This window comes from Crocuta crocuta, unplaced genomic scaffold, assembly GCF_008692635.1.
Source record: "Crocuta crocuta isolate KB4526 unplaced genomic scaffold, BGI_CrCroc_1.0 scaffold293, whole genome shotgun sequence".
NCBI lineage: Eukaryota > Metazoa > Chordata > Mammalia > Carnivora > Hyaenidae > Crocuta > Crocuta crocuta.
The window spans coordinates 782129-804053 of record NW_027529436.1 but is presented as its reverse complement, the minus strand read 5'-3'; the positions used below and the strand labels follow the sequence as shown (position 1 = coordinate 804053).

Below are 21925 nucleotides of genomic sequence, written 5' to 3'. Positions count from 1 at the left end.
TTTCCCACTAAACTGTGAGATCATGACCTGAGCTGAAATCAAGAGTCCAACGCTTAACCAACTAAGCCACCCAGGTGCCCCACCAATGACTGTAAAACAGTGCCATAATGAAAATTATGAAGCCAACTCCAAAGTCACGCTGTGTATAGAATCCCACCCATGCTGCTGAATGACCCTTTAATTCCTTTGCAGAGTAGTAGCAACAGACTCTCTAAATAAAGTTTCCAGTGGAAGAAGAGTTATTTATTCCCCGAATGGTATTTGGGAAAAATGACAATTATTTGGCCATATCATGAATAGGAATAAAAAAAAAAAAAAAAGAGCATCAGAGAAAGAGCATCAGAGAATAGGCATGGTGCCCTAAACTGAGGGCACCTGTCATCAGGTACTTCATAATTCCTTCGTAAGCCTAAGGGGAGACTACCTCTTATGGAGAAGACTGGAAAAAAAGAGAGAAAGAGGTGAGGAAAAAGAGGAGAAGAAAGAAAAGCAAAAATACAGTAGTAATATAAGAACATAAGGAGAACAGAAAATCAAAATGCATGCTTTCCCTTAAAACTGCCCAGAAAAATCTACGTATTTCCCTCAGCTAACTAGCCTTCACCCATTCCACTGTTCATTGGCAGAGCTGACAGAGTTAATGAAAGATAATTAAATTCAAATTGGTCAGTTTTGTTCCTTGTTAGCAAGTCTGATAAAAAAATCTTAAAACTATGAAAGGAGAAATATTTCTTTTAATTATACCTGAATAATATTAAAAATAAATTCCTTCATTTTACAGATTAGGAAAACTGAGTCTTTCAAAAAAAAACCTGAGGTCATAAAAGACCTTTAATTTACTCTTCAATCTGTACTTTATTAATACCAATGATCCAACAATCTCTCGTTCTTCAAGAAAATATTTCTTTGATGGTATCTGTTTCTGAGCTACAGCTCAAGCCCAGAGAGGCTCTCCATTAGGGGTTAATCATGCTCAGTGCCACAAAAAAAAAAAAAAAAAGGTACAAATTTGGACTTGGTTTCCAATCAGAAGAAAAGTAAACAAACATGCTATACTCTAACTCGGCCAAAATATAATAACTTCATTTTCCTAGACTGGTTCTTTGTGTAATGTCTGGGCCTCGGTGCACACATCTTTAAAATGAGTTAAGTCTATAATATAGAGTTCCTAACGTCCCTTCTTAGAAAGTTGGATAATCTTCAAATCACCAACAACAGACGAGTTCTGGGGAGGTGGGAAGTATGAAATACACCTGGAATGTGTATATACATGGCTGTTGAAACGTCCAGTGTTGCCCCAAGAGTGGAATCCCTAGAGCGTCAATCTCTGACTGGACTGAGAATGACTGAGATCGATTAACTGCTTTAGGGTCAAAGGTGAACAGGAGGAGGCCCCTTCAGGCCTGGGGTCCCTTGTTTGTTTCCAGGGACCAAGTGAAAAGGCTCCTCCATTTCCTCCTTCTGAATCTACAATTTGTAGTTCCACTTTGAGAGGGCCCTGCCACCTATCATTCATTCCTAGCATCTGTCAATTAACCACTAGACATTTATGAGGCACCTACTATGTGCACCCATCACCTAGAACACACCCAAGTTTTCCATAAACATGAATGGACTTAAATTTAATTTCATGGCCTTGGAAGGCTACCAGGGATTCATCCATTTAAGAGTCTCTTCTGGAAGACTGTGAAAGAAGAAACCTCTTCACATCCCTGACCTCCTAACACCAGACACTCTTGTTCCTCCCCGCTCATGTGTGACACGTGGCTCCTGAGCGCTGTCTGGGATGCCCAGACACAGCCGCTGCAGCAAAGGGCTAAAGGGCTGTGCGAGTGGAGACGGACACTTACCTGGGGAACCTCTGCTTCAGCTTCCTCAGGCTCTGCCTGGTAGGCGGCACAGACACTAGACACTGGGCTATCTCGTCGTACTGGGCTTTGGTCAGTATCATGTTGGGCCAGGGACTGGGAAGTGGCGGGGACAAGGAAAAAACACCCTGGGCTCCAGCAGCCTTGGTGCCGGGAGACGAGGGGTGGGCACACCGTGGCACGGCGCCGGGTCCTCGTCGTTTTGGGCTTGCTCCTATATCCCTTTTACCACTAGCTGCCCAGACCAGGCTTCACACTGCAGCTCGGCGTCGGGGGGCGGGCTGTAGACCCGAGTGCCCTACCTTGGCTTTCTGAGCAGCCGCAATGGGCCCCGCCGAAGACAACCGGCCGCCATGTTACTTAAGGGCAAAACAACCAGGAAGTAGTGCCGTCAGCAGAGGCGGCGCTTAAGTCGCCGCCGGCTGGCGTCTTGGCTGCGCCCACCTGGGATCAACCTGGGCTTTCGCGCAGCGCCCGCTCTCCCAGCTGCCAGAAGTCAGCGAGCCTTCGCGCACAGACCAGGCGGCAGAACACACGGGTACCATACCCACGATCTTTATGCTTGAGCTCCGGAAAGCGACTGCTAGGGCGCGCGATTTGAATACGCTGCCAAACGCGCCCGTTTAGCGCAGCTCCAATCCAAGACGCCTTACAAAGAAAGCCGTCTTCAGTCCGCTAAAGTCTCTCCGCACTCTGCGACCCTGAGCCTGGCAGTTAAACCCACTCGGATGGCTGTGACCTACAGCCTGGCTCGTGTTGAGGGAAGTCCGGCAACTTCTGCTGCTCCCGTGGAAGGGACTTTTGGTTCATGTTGGAAAACAGTAGAAAACAAATCCGACATCGTCAAACAGCCCATAGTAAAGAGTATCCCTCTCACTCCCTAGAGTTAGGTACTTAGGGACTGAAATCAGTTCTTAATCCGTTTTTGTATTCTGAGCTCTCAGAAAATAGTAGGCTCTCCAGAAATGAGTCATTGAATGGATTACTGTTCTTTAGGTGCTGTGATAGGATCTCAGGCCTCCTGAGGCAGTTTATTAGGACATCAGCCCCTCCTTTCATTCCTTTTTAAAAATCTCTTTGGTTTTTAGGAGGCCATGTGTTTCTTTTCAAATTATAACATTTTAAGCGAATGAAAGAAAAAGTGTTTCCATTTTAAAGAATGTACTAATTTTTTTTTTTTAATCTGGAGTAAGGCCTAGATTGGAAATTTAGCTTAGATATGCTTTCTTGGATACATTTCTGAATCCATCTAAGCCTTAGTTCCTCTGTCTGTAAAATTGATTTTTAATTCATGGAGTTTTTGTTAGCATTTAAATGAGTTAGTACAAGTAACAGATTCCTTAGCGTAGGGGCAGTCTGTGTAAGATAAAAAGCCTTTTAAGACTACTTGATAATGATGTGTCACATGGACATGAGTGTTGACCAGGTATTGTCTGTTTTCTGCACCTTAACTCTCTTAATCTTCATCATTTCCTACCAAACAGGTACTATCGGCATTATAATCCTCCTCTCCCTTTTGTGCAGGGTGAATAAACTGAGGCGTGGAAAATTTCAGTAACTTTCCCAGAGGTCAAGAGAACAAGTAAGCAACAGTATGAGTTCAAACTTTTGAAATTTGGTTCCAGGGTCTGTGGTCTTGCCAGAATTCACAGAAGACCTGTTACAAACAGAACTCTTAATGCTTAATTACTACACCAGAAAGTAACAACTCTCTTAGGCCAAAGGTTAAGGATTTTTTTTTTTTTTTGGAAGGGAACAATCCACATTTCAAAGAACCTTTTAGAGCAGGTTTTTGAAAAGCTGCACCACTTTGTATTCCCAGGTGTCTCAAAATCCAGTATCAACAGTGAATCCTGAATTCAGCAACCATAGTTTTTTTTGCTTTTTTGTTTTTTTAATATTTATATCAGAATGGTTTTTTCCCCCCATATGCTTTGCATCTAGCCCTGGTTGTGTGACATTAGTACATAACTATTTATTTATGGCAGCATGGCCTGGAGTTCCCACCTGGCTAGTTTGTTGCTGACCCTGCCACGACTTTTACATGAAAGCTAGTTGATGATAAGCAGACACCACTTGACCCCCCATTCCTCTCTCCTTCCCCACTTCAGTCTTTCCAATTCACAGCCAACAGATTTTTATAGAAAACATCAGTTCAAGGATGTTTGCACTAGTTCTTTTTTATGGTGACTCTTCTCTCTGGCTCTTGTCCTGTATTCACCCTCACAACCGTTCGGGGAAGAAAACAGGTTTTTCTGTTTTTTACTTCTAACATGCTGGCAGTTTACAATTTTGACCCAAATCCAGTAGATTGTTTAGAGTTAGCGCCAGGGGAAAAGCACAGTTATGCTGTTGTTTTCATTGGCGGTGACAGTAGGGTTGTTTATTATGTACAAAATAGAAGCAAAGCAGAAATTCAGTAGTGGTGGTGTTTAATGTTTATTTATTTATTTATTTATTTATTTATTAATGTGAAATGCTCAGAGTAAGATAATTACTCCTTTGAGGCTCTTTTCTCTCCGCCTTACCCTTCCAGCCATTCTTCCCCATTTCTCACATTGCACTCCATGCCCCTCATCTGCTCTATTCCTTCTAGAGCTGCCTTTCCATCTGTGAAGTTCCCCTACTGTATCTCAGTCACTAATACCATTTCCCCACTAAGCGAAGTAGATCGTGAAATGAAAAAAATACCAAACTAAAAACTCAAAGAAGTAGCTACCTGTTTCAAATCAGTCATAAATTTTGTAGCCTTGAGCAAGTGACAGTCTTTCTGATCCTGAATGTCACAGTGTAACCCCCAAGAAAAGAACATTATAGTTCTATAGGGAGAAAGAATCTACAAATATGAAAAATGTGTACAAAATCACAGCAAGAGAATGTGTCAAAGTGGGGAGTAGTACAGCCACCTCAAAGAACCTATAGCCCTGAAAGATGGGCTGGGGAGATTGGCTTGACCAGATCTCTTTCTGCCAATTCCTGGATGCCCTGAATGACGGACAATTGTAAAGGAGTGTGGGGTGTGGCAGGGAGGCATCAGAAGGTCATTTCAAGAAGAGTACTAAACACAAAGAACTAAAAATAAGAATGAGCCAAGTCACGCGCATGGGAAAGTTATTCTGGCTGGAGCAAAGAGTTCTAGGCATAGTGAAAAGGAGTAGAAGATGCTTGACCTTGGAAAGAGTCAGTTGCATTTGTAAACAGTCCATTTTTCACTGACTCTGCCAAATCTAATGCATGTTTTTAAAAATACATACTGACATATTATTTTTATTATATTTCAAAGTCTGCTTCTATTCATGGAAGCTTGCTAAAGTCATCTCATTGATTATTTTAAAGAAAAATAATTGAAGTTCACTAACAGAATAAAGGGACTTAATATTATTTAAACACCTATTATGCTCAAACCTTATCCCATTAGCCATTATCCTATTATAGTTCAGGAAACTGAGGCTCAAGGGGAGTAAAGAAGTTGTCTAATGGATCCAGTTAAGTCATAAAACCGTGGTTTGGATCCAAGCTAGTCTGACTGCAAAGCCCCATGTTCCCCATCACTCTGTACTATAATTCAAAAAGAAAAAACTATTTGGTTGAATAATCCTTAATTAGCATTTATGCTCTGAACTAGCTGGCTACTTTCTTTGGCCACCAGCAGTGCCTGCTGAAGAAGCAATGACCTTCCATTTTGTCATCTCGCCAAAACACACCTTTAAAAAGTTGTTTGGCATCTTTGAATAGAAGAGATTGCATGTTGTTCTCTTTGCTCTATGAAGTACCACCTAAAGTGATGCATCTTTTGGAAGCGAAGTTTATGTTTCCATACTTGCCATCCATGAGTGACAAGTCATTTTATCCTGGTCTCAACATAATGTAAGCACTTAGTAAGCAATAAAGATCAAAATAATTCAGTTGTCTAGGCTTGCAACAATTACTCAACCTAATGATTTGAGGAAAACAAAAGGAAAAAATACAGACGGACATTCCATACCATGATGGTGAGACAGTTACACTAAATAGTCAGAGAAGACCAAAAATCCAAATGTTTGGTAGCTTCATCCAAGGCAGTCATGTATGAACTCCTAGTTTATCAAACCAAGTGCCCTGATTCCAGAAGGAGTTTATGTGTTGATGGGGGAATTCACCGAAGACCTGTTACAAACAGAACTGAAGTCCTGAGCACACATATTTCAGAATGGCATCTTTGCAAATCTGTGTTATTCAAGAATACTTGAGTGGGGGCGGGATGATTTACCAAGGCACCATGCTAAGCTTTACATATATCTCTCTTCCCCTAATTCTCAGATCTAGCTTTAACAGGTAAGTGCTATTATTAAATCAATTTTCCAGATGAGAAACATAAGGCTTAGAGAAGTGGTTTCTATTTATCCCATCAATTACTTTATAACATTTTAATTTTTTAATGCTTATTTTTATTTTTGAGAGAGAGAGAGTGCTAGCTGGGGAGGGACAGAGAAAGGGGGACAGAGAATCTGAAGCCGGCTCCATGCTGACAGCAGTGAGCCAGATGTCAGGCTCGGTCTCAAACTCACAAACCACAAGATCATGAGCTGAAGTCAGATGTCCAACTGACTGAGCCACCCAGGTGCCCCTACAACATTTTAGAATAGTATTCCTCAAAGTATCTGCATTGAGGTCCCAGGTTTCCCCCAATTTTTCATGGACAAATATTTCTGTAAAATACGATAAAAATGAATTACGCAAAAAATGAAATTTAAAAAGACAAAGACATAAAGTGCAAGGCCCCAATTTGTTATGAGAGTCAATAGACTTAGAATTACCCTACCAAATTGATATAAAAGGTTCTAAGTGCTTATTCTCAATTTCTATACTTTTCACATCAAAACATGAAAGACAAACTTTGAGGACCAGCACTAGTTTGCTGATCACATTTGTGAGTAGTGCTGGGTTAGTATTTTAGAAAGCCACCATCGTAAGCCAGGTTTGTGCGAAGTCTAGGACATCACATTTCCGTGTACTCTTAGAAGTATAACTTGTGCCTTGTAAGTATCCATCATCATTATTATTGCCTTTATTCTACTGTATTTAGTTCTTCTCAAGTGATATGCAGTTATTAAGATCAGCAGTGCAAATCCTTACAGGCTATTTCATTATGCATTCTATAAAGTTAACGCCACATGTTTTTATAGCATCAAACCTAATTTCTTTAAATTCTAAACCCATCGCAGAGTTTATACACCTGTTCCGAGTCATACATGGACCCCTACTGGCACGTGATAAAGACTATTAATTGGCATTTGCACACTTACATTGAACACATTTGACAAGGATAGAAAACAAAGTGTTTTTACAGGGACAATTTCTCTTGGGTGTTGGTGTGTTATAGTAAAGGGAGACACGTGAAATATTTGTTGAAGAAAGACTGAAGCCTCTTAAATTTTCTCCTCAGGCTCATCAGGGACTTGTGGATAATTTGCAGGCAATTTGTATCCCCTTTTCCTGCAGGACTAAACCTCAGATGTAATTTCTGCAGTTGTCAATCACTCTTCTTGTCCCACAGACCATTCTGCAAGAATATATCATGTTCTGAAGGTTTTCTCACATGTATAAATTCAGGAATTGAAAGGGACTCTGCTGGTGAAGTAGACGGTTTCTCCGTAGAAAGAAGAATGAGAGGCAAGGAATCAAGTCTGTCCTTAATAAGCACTTCTTTCAACATAAGCTGGAGTTGGAAGCACATGTCAGATGGAGATTAGCTCTAAAGTCTCTTCATTTAAAAAATTACTCTCTTTTGCCATCCCACTGGGTTAGACTTTCAAAAGAGCAGGCAAGATGCCAGTCAGGATTTATAACCCTTTCCTTCTTCGTGATTGATAGAAGGAGAGTTAGGGGAAGGAGTTCCTTCCGAGATAAGTATAAAGATTATTATAATAATAATAGGCTCTTTTATTTTGAGCAAATGAAAGTATATTACATGCTTATCTCATGTATTGCCATCACAGAATCTATAACTGGCATTCTCATACCTACTTGGCATATGGGGAAACTGAGATACAATATGGCTTAGAGCTTCAACCAGTTTCTTTAGATTTCACTTTTAAATGTGAGGCTATAAAAATCTGTCTTTCTTTTTATACTTAATTTCTCTTTTCATGATCATCAAAGAAACATATGCTCCTTGTAGCCAACAACACAAGATCAGATACTATAAATTATCCTTAGTCCCATCACTTGGAAGCCATGGCTCTACCCATGTTGGCATTATTTCTTCCAGTCATTTTTCTACAAAGTTTTTTCTCTTCATAGATAAAATCAAACTGTATATTACAATTCGAGTCCCGCTCTGTTCACTTTATATTACAATCATGAGCCAAAGGTATTCTTATCAACACTTGGCAGTTTTGACCCTAGTGTCATATTAAGAGTGGAGCAGCAAGTTTCTGAGGTTAGGAGACGAATTTTCACAGGGTGAGTGCTTGAAGCACAAGGGTGGGCCATCCTTCAGTTCCAGCAATGAGCTGCATTCCGACAATGTGGGAATGATGCAAAGGACCCTCTGGAACAAGGCAGAGATTTCTGTGACTTGACTAATGGGCACTCTTCCATTCACAGAGCTATGACTGAAATCATGTCAGTAAGCCTCCCACCATGTGGACATTCCGTCAGTCAACACGTTAACACAGGAGCCAGCATGTGGGGTTTTATATGTTTTTTTTTTTTTTAAGACAGCTACTCATTGTATCTGAACATTCAGATTCATCACAGCCCTTGATGCAGGGAGCAAATGTTTTGCATTGCCCAGAGGACAGTCACACTGGATGCCGATCTTCATGGTAGAAGAGCTTGGTTTTCATTTCAGTTTCAAACACCACTAAAAGGTTTAAGTTGGTACAGAGATGAGAAGGGATTTAAGGTAATGGTGTGAGCAGGGAGTATCAGAGGTGGGGTCTTCAGGTACAGTTAAGCTCTACACACATATGCAGACACACACACACACACACACACACATAGGCACAATCTACTTTTACAAACTAAACACTGGAACTATTTGTATACAACTCTCAAAAACATGATATAATGCTCTTAAAAGGCAAAGACTAATGTAACTCATTTATGCCAACCCTTCTTACGAAAACGTGACATACACAAACTGTCACTCATTCATTCATCAGATATTTACTGAGTGCTACCACACACAAGGCGCTATCCTGGACTACGTGTGTAAGCAACATATAGGATGGACCAAGTCCCCACTCTCAAAGTTTGTATTCTTCAATTCTTCAATAAGATTTAGTTTTTCAAAAAAGTATTTCATGCTCCAGTCTTAAAAAGGCTAATGAGACATGGCAACTCAATGCAATACTTGGCAAGACTGGATCTTGAATTGGGGGGGGAAGAAGTACAATGAAGGACTTTATTGGATGAACTCATAAAATCGGAATACAAATGATAGGTTATATAGTATTTATGTAAAACACGTGTATTTTAGATACTATTATATAAATATGTATAAATGTGTATAACTGTATATATAAATATATACTCAATAAATATTTAAATATATATATCCTAAATGATCCAGAAAAAATAAGTCAAAGATGGTGAGAGTAAATGACAAATCAAAATGGAATAAAATTCAATAGTAGGCAAATCTAGATAAAGGGTACATGGGCCTTTTTTGCACTCTTCATTTTATACTACTTTTATTTTGTAATATTTTGGCAAATTTGATATTATTTTCAAATAAAATGGTTTTAAAACCTAATCTACTTTGTAAAATGAATGAAAACACAAAGTTCTTAAATCATGTGTCAAGCTCCTGTCAGTCACATATGATTTATGGACATTTGATTGACGTGCTGATTTTCTTGGGACTTCAAAGATAGGATTGTATTACCTAATCAGACCCACAGGATAACTGAGGCATAACTTTCAAAATCTCTCCATAGACCACCCCACAACATGACCGTAGACACTTTCTATCTCATCCAAGAACCCAATGATTTCCTTTTATCTGTTTGAAATCTATCTTAAATATGTAATTACCCCACTCACTGTGTAATTGTAACTCACACTCTCTGGGCTGATGAACATTCTAAAGATCTCAGCTGTATGATAGAAACAGGAAATGCCACCGAACAATCCCTTTAGAGACATCTCGATTTTCCTGCCTTTCCTTTCTCCTTTTCAGGAGTCAGATAGCTCTCCCACCCTTCTCCCCCTCTTTCCTCTATTCCCGTCACTGATGTTTACCCCAATAAAACTCCCACATGTCAAATCCTGTCTTGCATCTGTTTCTCAGAGGACCTGGACTAACATGGCCCCCTTATCTTCAGACATATCCACATAGAACTAGAGGTTACATCCTAGTCATCTTATTACATTTGGGGTTTCCCAAGCCTTCATGGGCAATACATTAGAAATGACCCCTCAAGAAGGCAGTCTAATCTATTATTTATGAGACTAGACTTTGAAGTCAAAAGGACTCAGGTGGAAGAATTAGTTGGATGGTCTTAATATTTAACGGAATCAGATTTCTACCCCAGTGATATACATATTAGATAATAATAGATAGACTTTTTTTTTAATGGACTTCTCTTTTATAGGTACCAGATTTTCATCATTTCTAAAAACAGACAGCAAAGTAACTAGATGTAAGTTTACTCAGTTGCAATCAAAATCCCGAAAAGAATCTTTGCTTCCCGAAGAAGACCCAAATTTATATTCAGATGACCTGAATTGGCTTTTAGCTATTTCTGTAATTCTCCAGGCTTACAATCACCAGTACTATCTTGGATTTCTTCACTTACACAAATTACTAATCCCACTTTTGTTTTTTCTTGGAGACTAATGCTGATTTCTGTCTTGTCCAATGAATGTATGACAACTTCTTTTGTCTGAATTTGGGGGTCCACAGCCATGTAGCCACTTGTGTACCACACATATCCTGAAAGTCCTAATGCATCTCAAACACAAGTTTTTAAACATTAAGCTCATTTTTATGTCCCTTTAGGTATGCTTCCTTTCTTGGAAATGGCGCTAGCCACCTCACATCCTTTCCACCAGAGCCAATCACCAAGTCCTACCTGTCACTGTAAGAAAATGCTACTTCCTCTATATAAGTCCTTTATTTCATTATATTTTGAGGTAAACCTGTTATATAACCTAAGTTTTGGTGTACAACATTAAAATTCAACATCTGCACTCTCTACAAAGTGATCACCACTAACATGTAGTTACTATCCATCACCATACAATTGACCCCTTTTACCCATTTTGCCCATCCCCACCCTCCTTTCCCTTGAGTAACCACCAATATGTTCTCTATGAGTTGTTTTTGTTTTGGTTGTTCATTTTTAAATATTCCACATATGAGTAAAATCATATGGTATTTGTCTTTTTATATCGGATGTGTTTCATATAGTATTCTCTAGGTCCATCCATGTTGTCACAAATGGCAAGATTTCATTCCTTTTTATGACTTGGTAATATTCTGTTACACACACACACACACACACACACACACACACACACACACCACATCTTTATCCATTCATCGGTCCATGGCATTTAGTTATTTCCATTTCTTGGCTATACAAATAATGCCGCAATGAACATAGGGGTGCATATATTTTTTGATGTTTATTTATTTTTGAGAGAGACAGAGTGTGAACAGGGAAGGGACAGAGAGCGAGGAAGATACAGAATCTGAAGCAGGCTCCTGTCTCTGAGCTGTCAGCATAGAACCTGATGCAAGGCCCGAACCCATTAACCAGGAGATCATGACCTGCGCCAAGGTCAGATGCTTAATGGACTAAGCCAGCCAGGTGCCCCAACGGTGCATATATTTTTTGAATGAGTGTTTTTTCATTCTTCAGATAAATAGAGTGGAGTCGCTGTATCATATGGTAGTTATAGCCTTAATTTTTTGGAGAATATCCATATTGTTTTCCTTAGTGGCTGCACCAATTTACATTCCCACCAGTAGTGTACAAGGGTTCCCTCTCTCCACATCTTCCCCAACACTTGTTATTTCTTGATATTTTGCTGTTGCTGCTGCTGCTGCTGCTGTTACTGCTGCTGCTGTTGTTAGTAACAGCCATTCTAACTGGTGTGAGGTGACATTTCATTGTGGTTGTGATTTGCATTTTCTTAACAATTGGTGATGTTGAACATTTTTTCATATGCCCATTGCCCATCTGTATATCTTCTTTGGAAAAATGTCTATTCAGACACTCTGCCCATTTTTTAAATTAGACTGGTTTTTGTTATTTTTGTTGCGATGTATGAGTTCTTCATATATTTTGGATATTAATCCCTCATCTGATGTATGATGTATAAAAGTCTTCTCCCATTTAGTAGGTTGTCTTTTTGTTTTGATAATGGTTTCTTTTACTGTGGAGAAGCCTTTTAGTTTGATCTAATCCCATTTGTTTATTTTTGCTTTTGTTTCCCTTGCTTTGGAGTCAGATTCACAAAAATACCTCTAAGTCCAATGTCTCTGCTTTCCTCTAGGAACTATTTGGTCTCAGGTCTAACAGTAAGCCTTTAATCCCATTTTGAATTAAGTTTTGTGTGTGGTCTAAGATAGTGGTCCGATTTCATTTTTCATGTGTAGCTGTACAGTTTTCCCAGCACTGTTTTCCCAACATTGAAGAGACAGTCTTTCTCCATTGTATGTTCTTGGCTCCTTTGTCATAAATTGTCCATATATGTGCGGGTTTAAATCTGGGCTCTCAATTCTATTCCATTGATCTTTGTGTCTATTGCCAATACCATACTGTTTTGATTGCTATAACTTTGTAGTATAATTTGAAATCAGAGCATATAATACTTCCAGCTTTTTTCTTTTTTCCCAAGATTGCTGCTGTGGCTATTTGGAATCTTCTGTAGTTCCTTACAAATTTTATTTTATTTTATTTTTGTATTTATGTATGTACATATGTATGTATTTACATCCAAGTTAGTTAGCATACAGTGCAACAATGATTTCAGGAGTAGATTCCAGTGATTCATCCCCTATGTATAACACCCATTGCTCATCCCAACAAGTGTCTTCCTTATGCCCCTTACCCATTTAGCCCATCCCCCCCACCACAACCCCTCCAGCAGCCCTCAGTTTGTTCTCTATATTTAAGAGTGTCTTGGGGCACTTGGGTGGCTCAATTGGTTAAGCGTCCAACTTCACCCCAGGTCATGATCTCACGGTTTGTGGGTTTGGGCCCCGTGTTGGGCTCTGTGCTGACCACTTGGAGCCTGGAGTCTGCTTTGGATTCTGTGTCTCCCTCTCTTTCTGTCCCTCCCCACCTCAAGCTCTGTCTCTCTGTCTCAAAACTAAATAAGCTTTTTTAAAAAAGGTTTAAGAAAATAACAAAAAATAAATTAAAAAAATAAATTAAAAAATAAAAGAGTGTCTTGTGTTTTGTTCCCCTCCCTGTATTGATATTATTTTTGCTTCCCTTCCCTTATGTTCATCTGTTTTGTATCTTAAAGTCCTCATATGAATGAAGTCATGTATTTGTCTTTCTCTCACTGACTAATTTCATTTAGCAAATACCCTCTACTTCTATCCACGTAGTTGCAAATGGCAAGATTTCATTCTTTTTGATTGTTGAGTAATACTCCATTGTGTGTGTGTGTGTATATATATATACCACATCTTCTTTATCCACTCATCCATCAATGGACATTTGGGCTCTTTCCATACTTTGGCTATTGTCAATAATGCTGCCAAAAACATTAGGGTGGATGTACCCCTTTGAAACAGCATACCTGTATCCCTTGAATAAATACCTAGTAGTGCAATTGCTGGATCATAGGGTAGTTCTAGTTTTAATTTTTTGAGGAAACTTCATACTGTTTTCCAGAGTGGCTGCACCACTTTGCATTCCCACCAGCAGTGCAAAAGAGCTTTTCTTTCTTTCTTTTTTTTTTTTAATAATTTTTTAATGTTTTATTTATTTCTGAGAGAGAGAGACAGCATAAACAGGGGAGGGTCAGAGAGAGAGGAAGACACAGAACCTGAAACAGGCCCCAGGCTCTGAGCTGGCTGTCAGCACAGAGCCTGACGCAGGGCTCGAACCCTCGAACCGTGAGATCATGACCTGAGCTGAAGTTGGACGCTTAACCAACTGAGCCACTCAGGCGCCCCAAGCCTCTCTTCCTCCACATCCTTGCCAATATCTGTTGTTGCCAGAGTTGTTAATGTTAGCCATTTTGATAGATGTGAGGTGGTATCTCATTGTGGTTTTGTTTTGTATTTCTCTGATGATGAGTGATATTGAACACATTTTCATGTGTCTCTTAGCCATCTGGATGTCTTCTTTGGAGAAGTGTCTATTCATGTCTATTGCCCATTTCTTCACTGGATTATTATTTTTTGGGTGTTGAGTGTTACACATTTTGGATACAAACCCTTTATCTGAGATGTCATTTACAAATATCTTCTCCCAACCCATCAGTTGCCTTTTAGTTTTGCTGATTGTTTCCTTTGCTGTGAAGATCTTTATTTTGATGAGGTCCCAATAGTTCATTTTTGCTTTTGTTTCCCTTGCCTCCGAGAGACATGTTGAGTAAGAAGTTGCTGCAACCGAGGTCAAAGAGGTTGTTGACTATTTTCTCCTCTAGGATTTTGATGGCTTCCTGTTTTACATTTAGATCTTTCATCCATTTTGAGTTTATTTCTGTGAATGGTGTAAGAGAGTGGTCCAAGTTCATTTTTCTGCATGTCACTGTCCAGGTTTCCCAGCACCATTTGCTGAAGAGACTGTCTTTATTCCATTGGATGTTCTTTCCTCCTCTGTCAAAGATTAGTTGGCCATATGTTTGGGGGTCCATTTCTGGATTCTTTATTCTGTTCCAGTGATCTGAGAGTTTGTTTTTGTGCCAGTACCATACTGTCTTGAAGATTACAGCTTTATAATACATCTTGAAGTCCAGGATTGTGATGCCTCCAGCTTTGGTTTTCTTTTTCAGGATTGCTTTGGCCAGTTGGGGTCATTTCTGGTTCCATACAAATCTTAGGATTGTTTGTTGTAGCTCTATGAAGAATGCTGTTGTTATTTTGATAGGGTTTGCATTGAATATGTAAATTGCTTTAGGTGGTATCAGCATTTTAACAATATTTGTTCTTACAGTCCAGGAGCATGGAATATTTTTCCTTTTTCTGTGTGTGTGTCTTCTTCAGTTTCTTTTATAAGCTTTCTATAGTTTTTAGTGTATAGATTTTTCACCTCTTTGATTAGGTTTATTCCTAGATATTTTATGGTTTTTGGTGCAATTGTAAATGGGATCAATTCTTGATTTCTCTTTCTGTTGCTTCATTATTGGTGTATAGGAATGTAACCAAGTTCTGTGCATCGATTTTATATCCTGTGACTTTGCTGAACATAGCTTTAGATTATTATTCTAGTTCTGTGAAAAATACCATCAGAATTTTGATAGCAATTTCACTGAATGTATAGGTTGATTTGGGTAGTATGGACATTTTAACATTATGAATTCTTTCATTCTAGGAGTACAGAATATCTTTCCATTTATATGTGTATTCTTCTATTTCTTTCATTAGTACCTTATAGTTTTCAGTGTATAGATCTTTCAGCTCCTTGGTTAAATATATTCCCATTTTATTCTTTTTGATACAATTGTAAGTGGAATTATTTTCTTAATTTTTCTTTCTGATAACTCAGCATTAATGTATAGAAACGCCTTAGCTTTCTGTACGTTGATTTTGTATCCTGCTACTTTACTAAATTCATGTTTTAGTTCTAACAGTTTTTTGATAGAATCCTTTGGGTTTTCTATATATAGTATCATGTCATCTGAAAATAGTGACAGTTTTAGTTTTTTGCTTACCAATTTGGAAGCCTCATATTTCTTTTTCTTCCCTAATTGTCTGGCTAGGACTTCCAGTACCATGTGGAATATAAGTGGCAAGAGTGGGCACCCTGATCTCAGGATTACAACTTTTAACTTTTTACTGTTGAATATGATAGCTGTGGATTTGTCATATGTAGCCTTTATATGTTTAGGTACATTCCATCTGTACCCACTTGTTGAGTGTTTTTCATGAATGGATGTTGATTTTTGTCAAATTCTTTTTCTGCATCTATTGAGATGATCATATGAATTCTATCCTTCATTTTGTAAATGTGCTATATCACACTGATTGATTTGCAGAATCAATTGATTTGTTGAATCATCTTTGCATCCCTGAAATATAAACCATTCGATTATAATGTATGATCTTTTTAATGTACTGTTGAATTTGGCTTGCTCATATTTTGTTGAGAATTTTTGCATTAATGTTCATTAATGATATTGACCTGTAATTTTCTTTTTTTGTGGTGTCCTTGAGGAGTTTTGGTTTGGATATGTTCCCTCTGTTTCAATTTTTTTTTGGATGAGTTTGAGAAGGATAGGTATTAAATATTCTCTTTTTAATATAGTTTATTGTCAAGTTGGTTTCCATATAACACCCAGTGCTCATCCCAACAAGTGCCCTCCTCCATGCCATCACCCATTTTCCCCTCTCACCTACTCCCATCAACCCTCAATTTGTTCTCAGTATTTAAGAGTCTCTTATGATTTGCCTCCCTCCTTCTCCTTAACTATTTTTTCCCCTTCCCCTCCTCTATTGTCCTCTGTTAAGTTTCTCCTGTTCCACTTATGAGTGAAAACATATGGTATCTGTCTTTCTCTGCCTGATTTATTCCACTTAGCATAATACCCTCGAGTTCCATCTATGTTGCTACAAATAGCATGATTTCATTCTTCCTCATTGCCATGTAGTATTCCATTGTATATATAAACCATATTTTCTTGATCCATTCTTCCGTTAATGGACACTTAAGCTCTTTCCGTGTTTTGGCTATTGTTGAGAGTGCTTGGATGAACATTGGGGTACATGTGCTCCTATGCATCAGCACTCCTATATCCCTTGGGTAAATTCCTGGCAGTGCTATTGCTGGGTCATAGGAGAGTTCTATTGTTAATTTTTTGAGGAACCTCCACACTGTTTTCCAGAGCGGCTGCACCAGTTTACATTCCCACCAACAGTGTAAGAGGGTGCTCGATTCTCCACATCCTCGCCAGCATCTAGAGTCTCCTGATTTGTTTATTTTAGCCATTGTGACCAGTGTGGGGTGATATCTCAGTGTGGTTTTGATTTTTATTTTCCTGATGATGAGTTAAATACTCTTTAAGTGTTTGGAAAGCCATTTGTTCCTGGACTGGTTTCTTTCTTTATTCTGCTAGTCTCCTAATGAAATTCCTGCCACAATGTATCTCTATTCCAGATTTCTGCACTGAAAGCAAGCTGATTTTTTTTTTAAAGACAAATGTATCACACTGAAAAAAGACCAGTGTAAGTCTCTTTGAGATGTTCTTGTTTACTGTGCAAGTTTCATTTCTTTCTTCTATCTCCTGATAAACTCTACATACATTCATGTTGATAGATCTTTTTTTTTTTAAATTAACAGTGGGAAGAGAAAAAGAGAGAGAGAGGGGCAGACAAACCAAGAAATGGACTGTTAATTATGGAGAACAATTTGATGGTTACCAGAAGGGAGGTGGGTTGGGGCATGGGTTAAATTAAGTGATGGGGATCTGAGTGCACTTGGGATGAGAACTGGGTGTTTTATGGAAGTGTTGAATCCTATATTGCATACCTAATATTATACAGTATGTTAACTGGAATATATATATATATATATATACACACACATATTCTGAATAACTGGAATTTAAATAAAAATTTTTAAAAACTGGTATAAAATATATATTTAAAAAAGTACAGATTTTAAGTATACAGTTGATAGTTTTGACAATATGTATACACCCCAATCAAAATATAGATTTCTTTTATCACCCCTAAATTACCCTTTAATTTAAAAAATGACCTAGAATTTTCATATAGTGAAAACACATATTTTAAATGCACAATTTTGAAGGCCATTGTGTTCACCCTTTACCTGCCTTGTACCACACCTGCCTAGTTCTTCTGTGCAAATATACATGGGAACACACATTTTCCCATGTTAAGATGCCCATACTCCTTCTGATAACATATACTCATTTTCTACATTTCAGTTTTAACATTATCCCCTTTCCTAAGCCTTTCTTATACCCAAACTCCCACCAATAAACTTTTCTCTATTATCACCTAGTAATTGTCACTTTCAACTTTTTATTCATTTATCATTCCCAGTGAAGTCTAGAGGCTAGAATGTGTCCACAATCTCTTGTTTGTATTCTTTGCTGAGCATCTAATCTCTTGACAGGCACATAGTTAGTGTTCAAGACGTATTTGTTGAATAAACAAGCTCATGATGCTATAGGCATAGGTTACTGCCTTGTAAGTCATGTGTGAAGTTAAGATTTTATGCCAAGGCAACAAAGATCTGTTAGAGGTTTTACACAAAGGAATGCCATGATTATCTGTGTTTTAGAAAGATAACTGACAGCAGTGTAAAGGCTATAAAACTGTAGTGAAAAAGAATAGTTATCGGGGGTTCAGTTGGGAAATCATTGCAAAAGGCCAAAAAAGAGAATATAAGGATGTTGGTTAAAAGAATAAATAAGTGGAAAAGGAGAGGCCAGTGTTCAAAAATTATTTCTGAGAAATACTCTCCAGACCTTGATGGAGGAGATAAAGAAGAAGGAAGAGTCGAGGATACTCCATGGTTTTGGCTGAGAGAAAATAAAGAGCCATGCCATTAATGAAGGAAAATTCTGTAGGAAAACAGAGTAATTGGCAAAGTAATCTTAAGGCACATAAGTATAATAGGAATAGACTGCAAGAGACATAGAAATAATGGCTAAGATCTCAGAAACCACTCAGGGACTAGAGATGTAGCAGTTGTGCTGGCTGTTTTCCATTTACTCCTCCAGATACACTCTCCATCTGTCTCTGTGTTCTAGAACCCTTACCTATTTAGGGGCACCTGAGTGGCTCAGTCGCTTAAGCATCCAACTTTGGCCCAGGCCATGATCTCGTGGTTCATGGGTTTGAGCTCTGGGTTGAACTCTGTCAGCACAGAGCCTGCAGCCTGCTTCAGACTCTGTGTCTCCCTCTCTCTCTGCCCCTTCCCCACCTGTGTTCTCTCTCTCTCTGTCTTTTTCTCTCCCCCTCTCCCTCTCAAAAATAAACATTAGAATCCTTACCTGTTTTGATTCCATGACTGCCCTTTGGCTTCCAGTTGGGTTTAGACAACCAGAGGCACCAATCAAAAAATTAAAGGGCAGGAAGATAGTGAGTTTTGGATATTTATTGCACAACCCCCTCCCTTTCAGGTCACCAGAGGCTAATGGCATCCCTCATCCAAAGGACATAGCTCTCTCCAGTGACCCTCTCAAGGCAGCCACTGTATAGATTCTAGTAAGGACTCCCCTCAATCCCTTATTCTTTCAGGCCCAGGGGGAATAAGCCTGGGATGTTAACCATTCCTTGCTGAATTCCCTTGGGCCTGCCCACACCACGTAAATAGTCTTATTAAAATGTCCTAGGGGCACCCGGGTGGCTCAGTTGGTTGAGCACCCAACTTCAGCTCAGGTCATGATCTCACGGTTCGTGCGTTCGAGCCCCACATCAGGCTCAATGCTGTCAGCCTGTCAGCATAGAGCGTGCTTCAGATCCTCTGTACTCCTCTATCTGCCCCTCCCCTACTTGTGCTTTCCCCCCCACCCACCCACACACATACACAAAAATATCCTAAATTATTCCACTCGAGAGTGACATATGTTCTGCTGGGGCCCTAACATGTATAGATGGTATCTGAAGTCCTAGGAGACAAAATCACCCATGGAAAGAAGATAGAAGAGTACATGCAGGAAACAAAAAATGAATTTAAATTCCTTGCTCAACACATACGCAGAGAAAGTAGTTCTAGAGGTAGCAAGCAGAACAGAGTCAGGGAAGGAAAGGGTTTCAAGAAGGAGTCAATAGTTTCACAGGCGACAGGGAAATCTAGCAGAATGAGAATTGAAATGGACTCTTAGCACTGGTACATAGGACGCTATGGGTGACTTTTATGAAGCGTGCTTTCAGTATAATGGTGCAGCTAGAGGCATGACTGCCATGTGTGGAGGTGGGGATGGGAGTTGAGAAAAAGTAGGTATAAGTATAGACTGTTTATTCCAGAGTTTGGGGGAAAGAGGAGCAAAGGAAGGGAGGGTAGTAATGTGATGGAGAAATAGTGGGAAAGGGTTTTAAAGATGAAGACAAGTGCTTGCCTAAAGTCTATATTGGAAAGTGAGACTGCAGATCGAGGAAGGCTGGGGTGGGCAAGTTCATAGAGGAGGAAAGAGGAGAGGATGAGCTTTTCACAGAAGGGGCATCTTTCCCTCAGATGTCCATGATGGATGTAAAAGTCATATGAGCCCCTCTGTCATTCCCTGTAACACCCTTTGTACACCACTAGTGCACTACTGACATTGTCACTTGCAATATTCTGTTTACATTTTTTTGTCTTCTCATGTAAATGGGCACTCCAAGATGGGGTATATGTCTTACTCTTCTCTGTGTCCTCAGTATCTTGTGTATAGGAGCAATGATATCTTTTTTTTTTTAATTGAAAATTGGACAACATCTTAGGTTTAAAGGTAGAGTAGTCAAGGGATGTCCTAACAGATTTTTTTTTTTTCCTGTGAAACAGGAGATTTAGTCTGGCTGAAATTGAGGAACATAGAGATAAAAAGCTTGAGGGAAAAGGCAACAGTTTAAAATTGCTGTAGTTAGGAATATTCCGATTTTTACTCAGCAAATAAAATGTGGATGTTAATTTGACTTTGCGTGTCTTGCCTACAAAGAAGAAAATGTATTAATGAGCTAATATGAAAATTCAGGTCATGTTTATTTTTTTGACTATGAGCTTTTTTTTGTTAATTTATTTTTGAGAAAGAGAGACAGACAGACAGAGCACATGCAGGAAAGGGGCAGAGAGAAAGGAAGACATGGGATATGAAACAGGCTCCAGGCTCTGAGCTGTCAGCCCAAAGCCCGATGTGGGGCTCGAACCCATGAACTGCAAGACTGTGACCTGAGCCGGTTGGATGCTTAACTGACTGAGCCACCCAAGCACCCCTTGACTATGAACTTTTCATTTGATTAAGGTAAATGTCTCTCTGCACCTTATCAGTTTGGGTAAATTGTTACGGTCACATTCTAAACACCACAGCCAGTCACTGGGCCAGGGGAGGGTGGGATTTTAACATGATCTCTCTCTCTCTGAAGATATATATTCAGAATATAAGCACAATTTATTTTTTAGCAGATCCCCAAAAAAGGACTTGAGGTTACTATCCTATTTTGTTTTACTTCTCTCTCTCTCTCTCTCCCTCTCTCTCTCTCTCTCTCTCTCTCTCTTTGGTATGGGCAGAAATTGGATCTTTTGAGGGCATTTAAACTGCATCAAAGGAGAGGCAATGTAATAGAGTGATGAAGAGCATAGACTATGGATCCAGTTTAAATCATGCATCCATTTAGATTCTGGCTCTACCATTGAATATGCTTGGGTATATTACTTAAGTTCCCTATACTGCAGTGTCTGCCTCCAAATGCAAACTGAGGTATTATCTATCTCATAGATTATCATGAGGATTAAAAGTCAAAATATGAAAATATAGGGGCACCCGGGTGGCTCAGTTGGTTATGCGTCCAGCTTTGGCTCAGGTCATGATCTCACGGTTTGTGAGTTTGAGCCCCTCCACAGGCTCTTTGCTGTCAGTGTGGAGCCTGCTTCAGATCCTCTGTCTCCCTCTCTCTCTCTGCCTCTCTCCTGCTTGTGCTGTCTCTCTCTCTCTCTCAAAAATAAACACTAAAAAAAAAGAATATGGAAAATATTTCAACTTGTAATTGGAGCACGATTACATGCTGAAATTAGTATTAAATCCATTAACTCTTACTGTTTCTTTAAAGTAAGTTGCTACAAAATGGCCTACCAAAATATCACTAGATTATTTTATGACTCAGTATATACCCATTTAGTACTACAGGTAACATTTAGAAGGTATTTTGTCTGCTAGATGCTTTACTAAGTACTTTATTATGTATGTTGTCACAAGAATATTTAACAGAAGCTGAG

The 21925-nt window shown here is 39.1% G+C and overlaps 1 protein-coding gene and 1 long non-coding RNA gene across 7 annotated transcripts in view; one reads left to right on the top strand and one right to left on the bottom strand.

Moving 5' to 3' along the window:
* Window positions 1-2210, bottom strand: part of CDIN1 (CDAN1 interacting nuclease 1) — a 208679-nt gene extending 206469 nt beyond the window's left edge. The window contains exon 1 of one of the 5 annotated variants that reach the window (XM_077759962.1): window positions 2171-2210. Coding sequence is in view for 1 of the 5 variants with exons in the window: in XM_077759958.1 (XP_077616084.1) it covers window positions 1851-1951 (101 nt within the window). In the remaining 4 variants the exon portion in view is untranslated. Of the gene's footprint in view, window positions 1-1850 lie in introns of all 5 variants that reach the window. The other 4 variants (XM_077759958.1, XM_077759961.1, XM_077759959.1 and 1 more) reach the window with 4 other exon arrangements.
* Window positions 2211-3394: 1184 nt separating this feature from the next.
* The window catches only part of LOC144228148 (uncharacterized), a 63654-nt gene continuing 45123 nt past the window's right edge, over window positions 3395-21925 (top strand). For both annotated transcript variants that reach the window (XR_013334136.1, XR_013334135.1), the window contains exon 1: window positions 3395-3450. This is a non-coding gene — a long non-coding RNA (uncharacterized LOC144228148). The remainder of the gene's footprint in view (window positions 3451-21925) is intronic.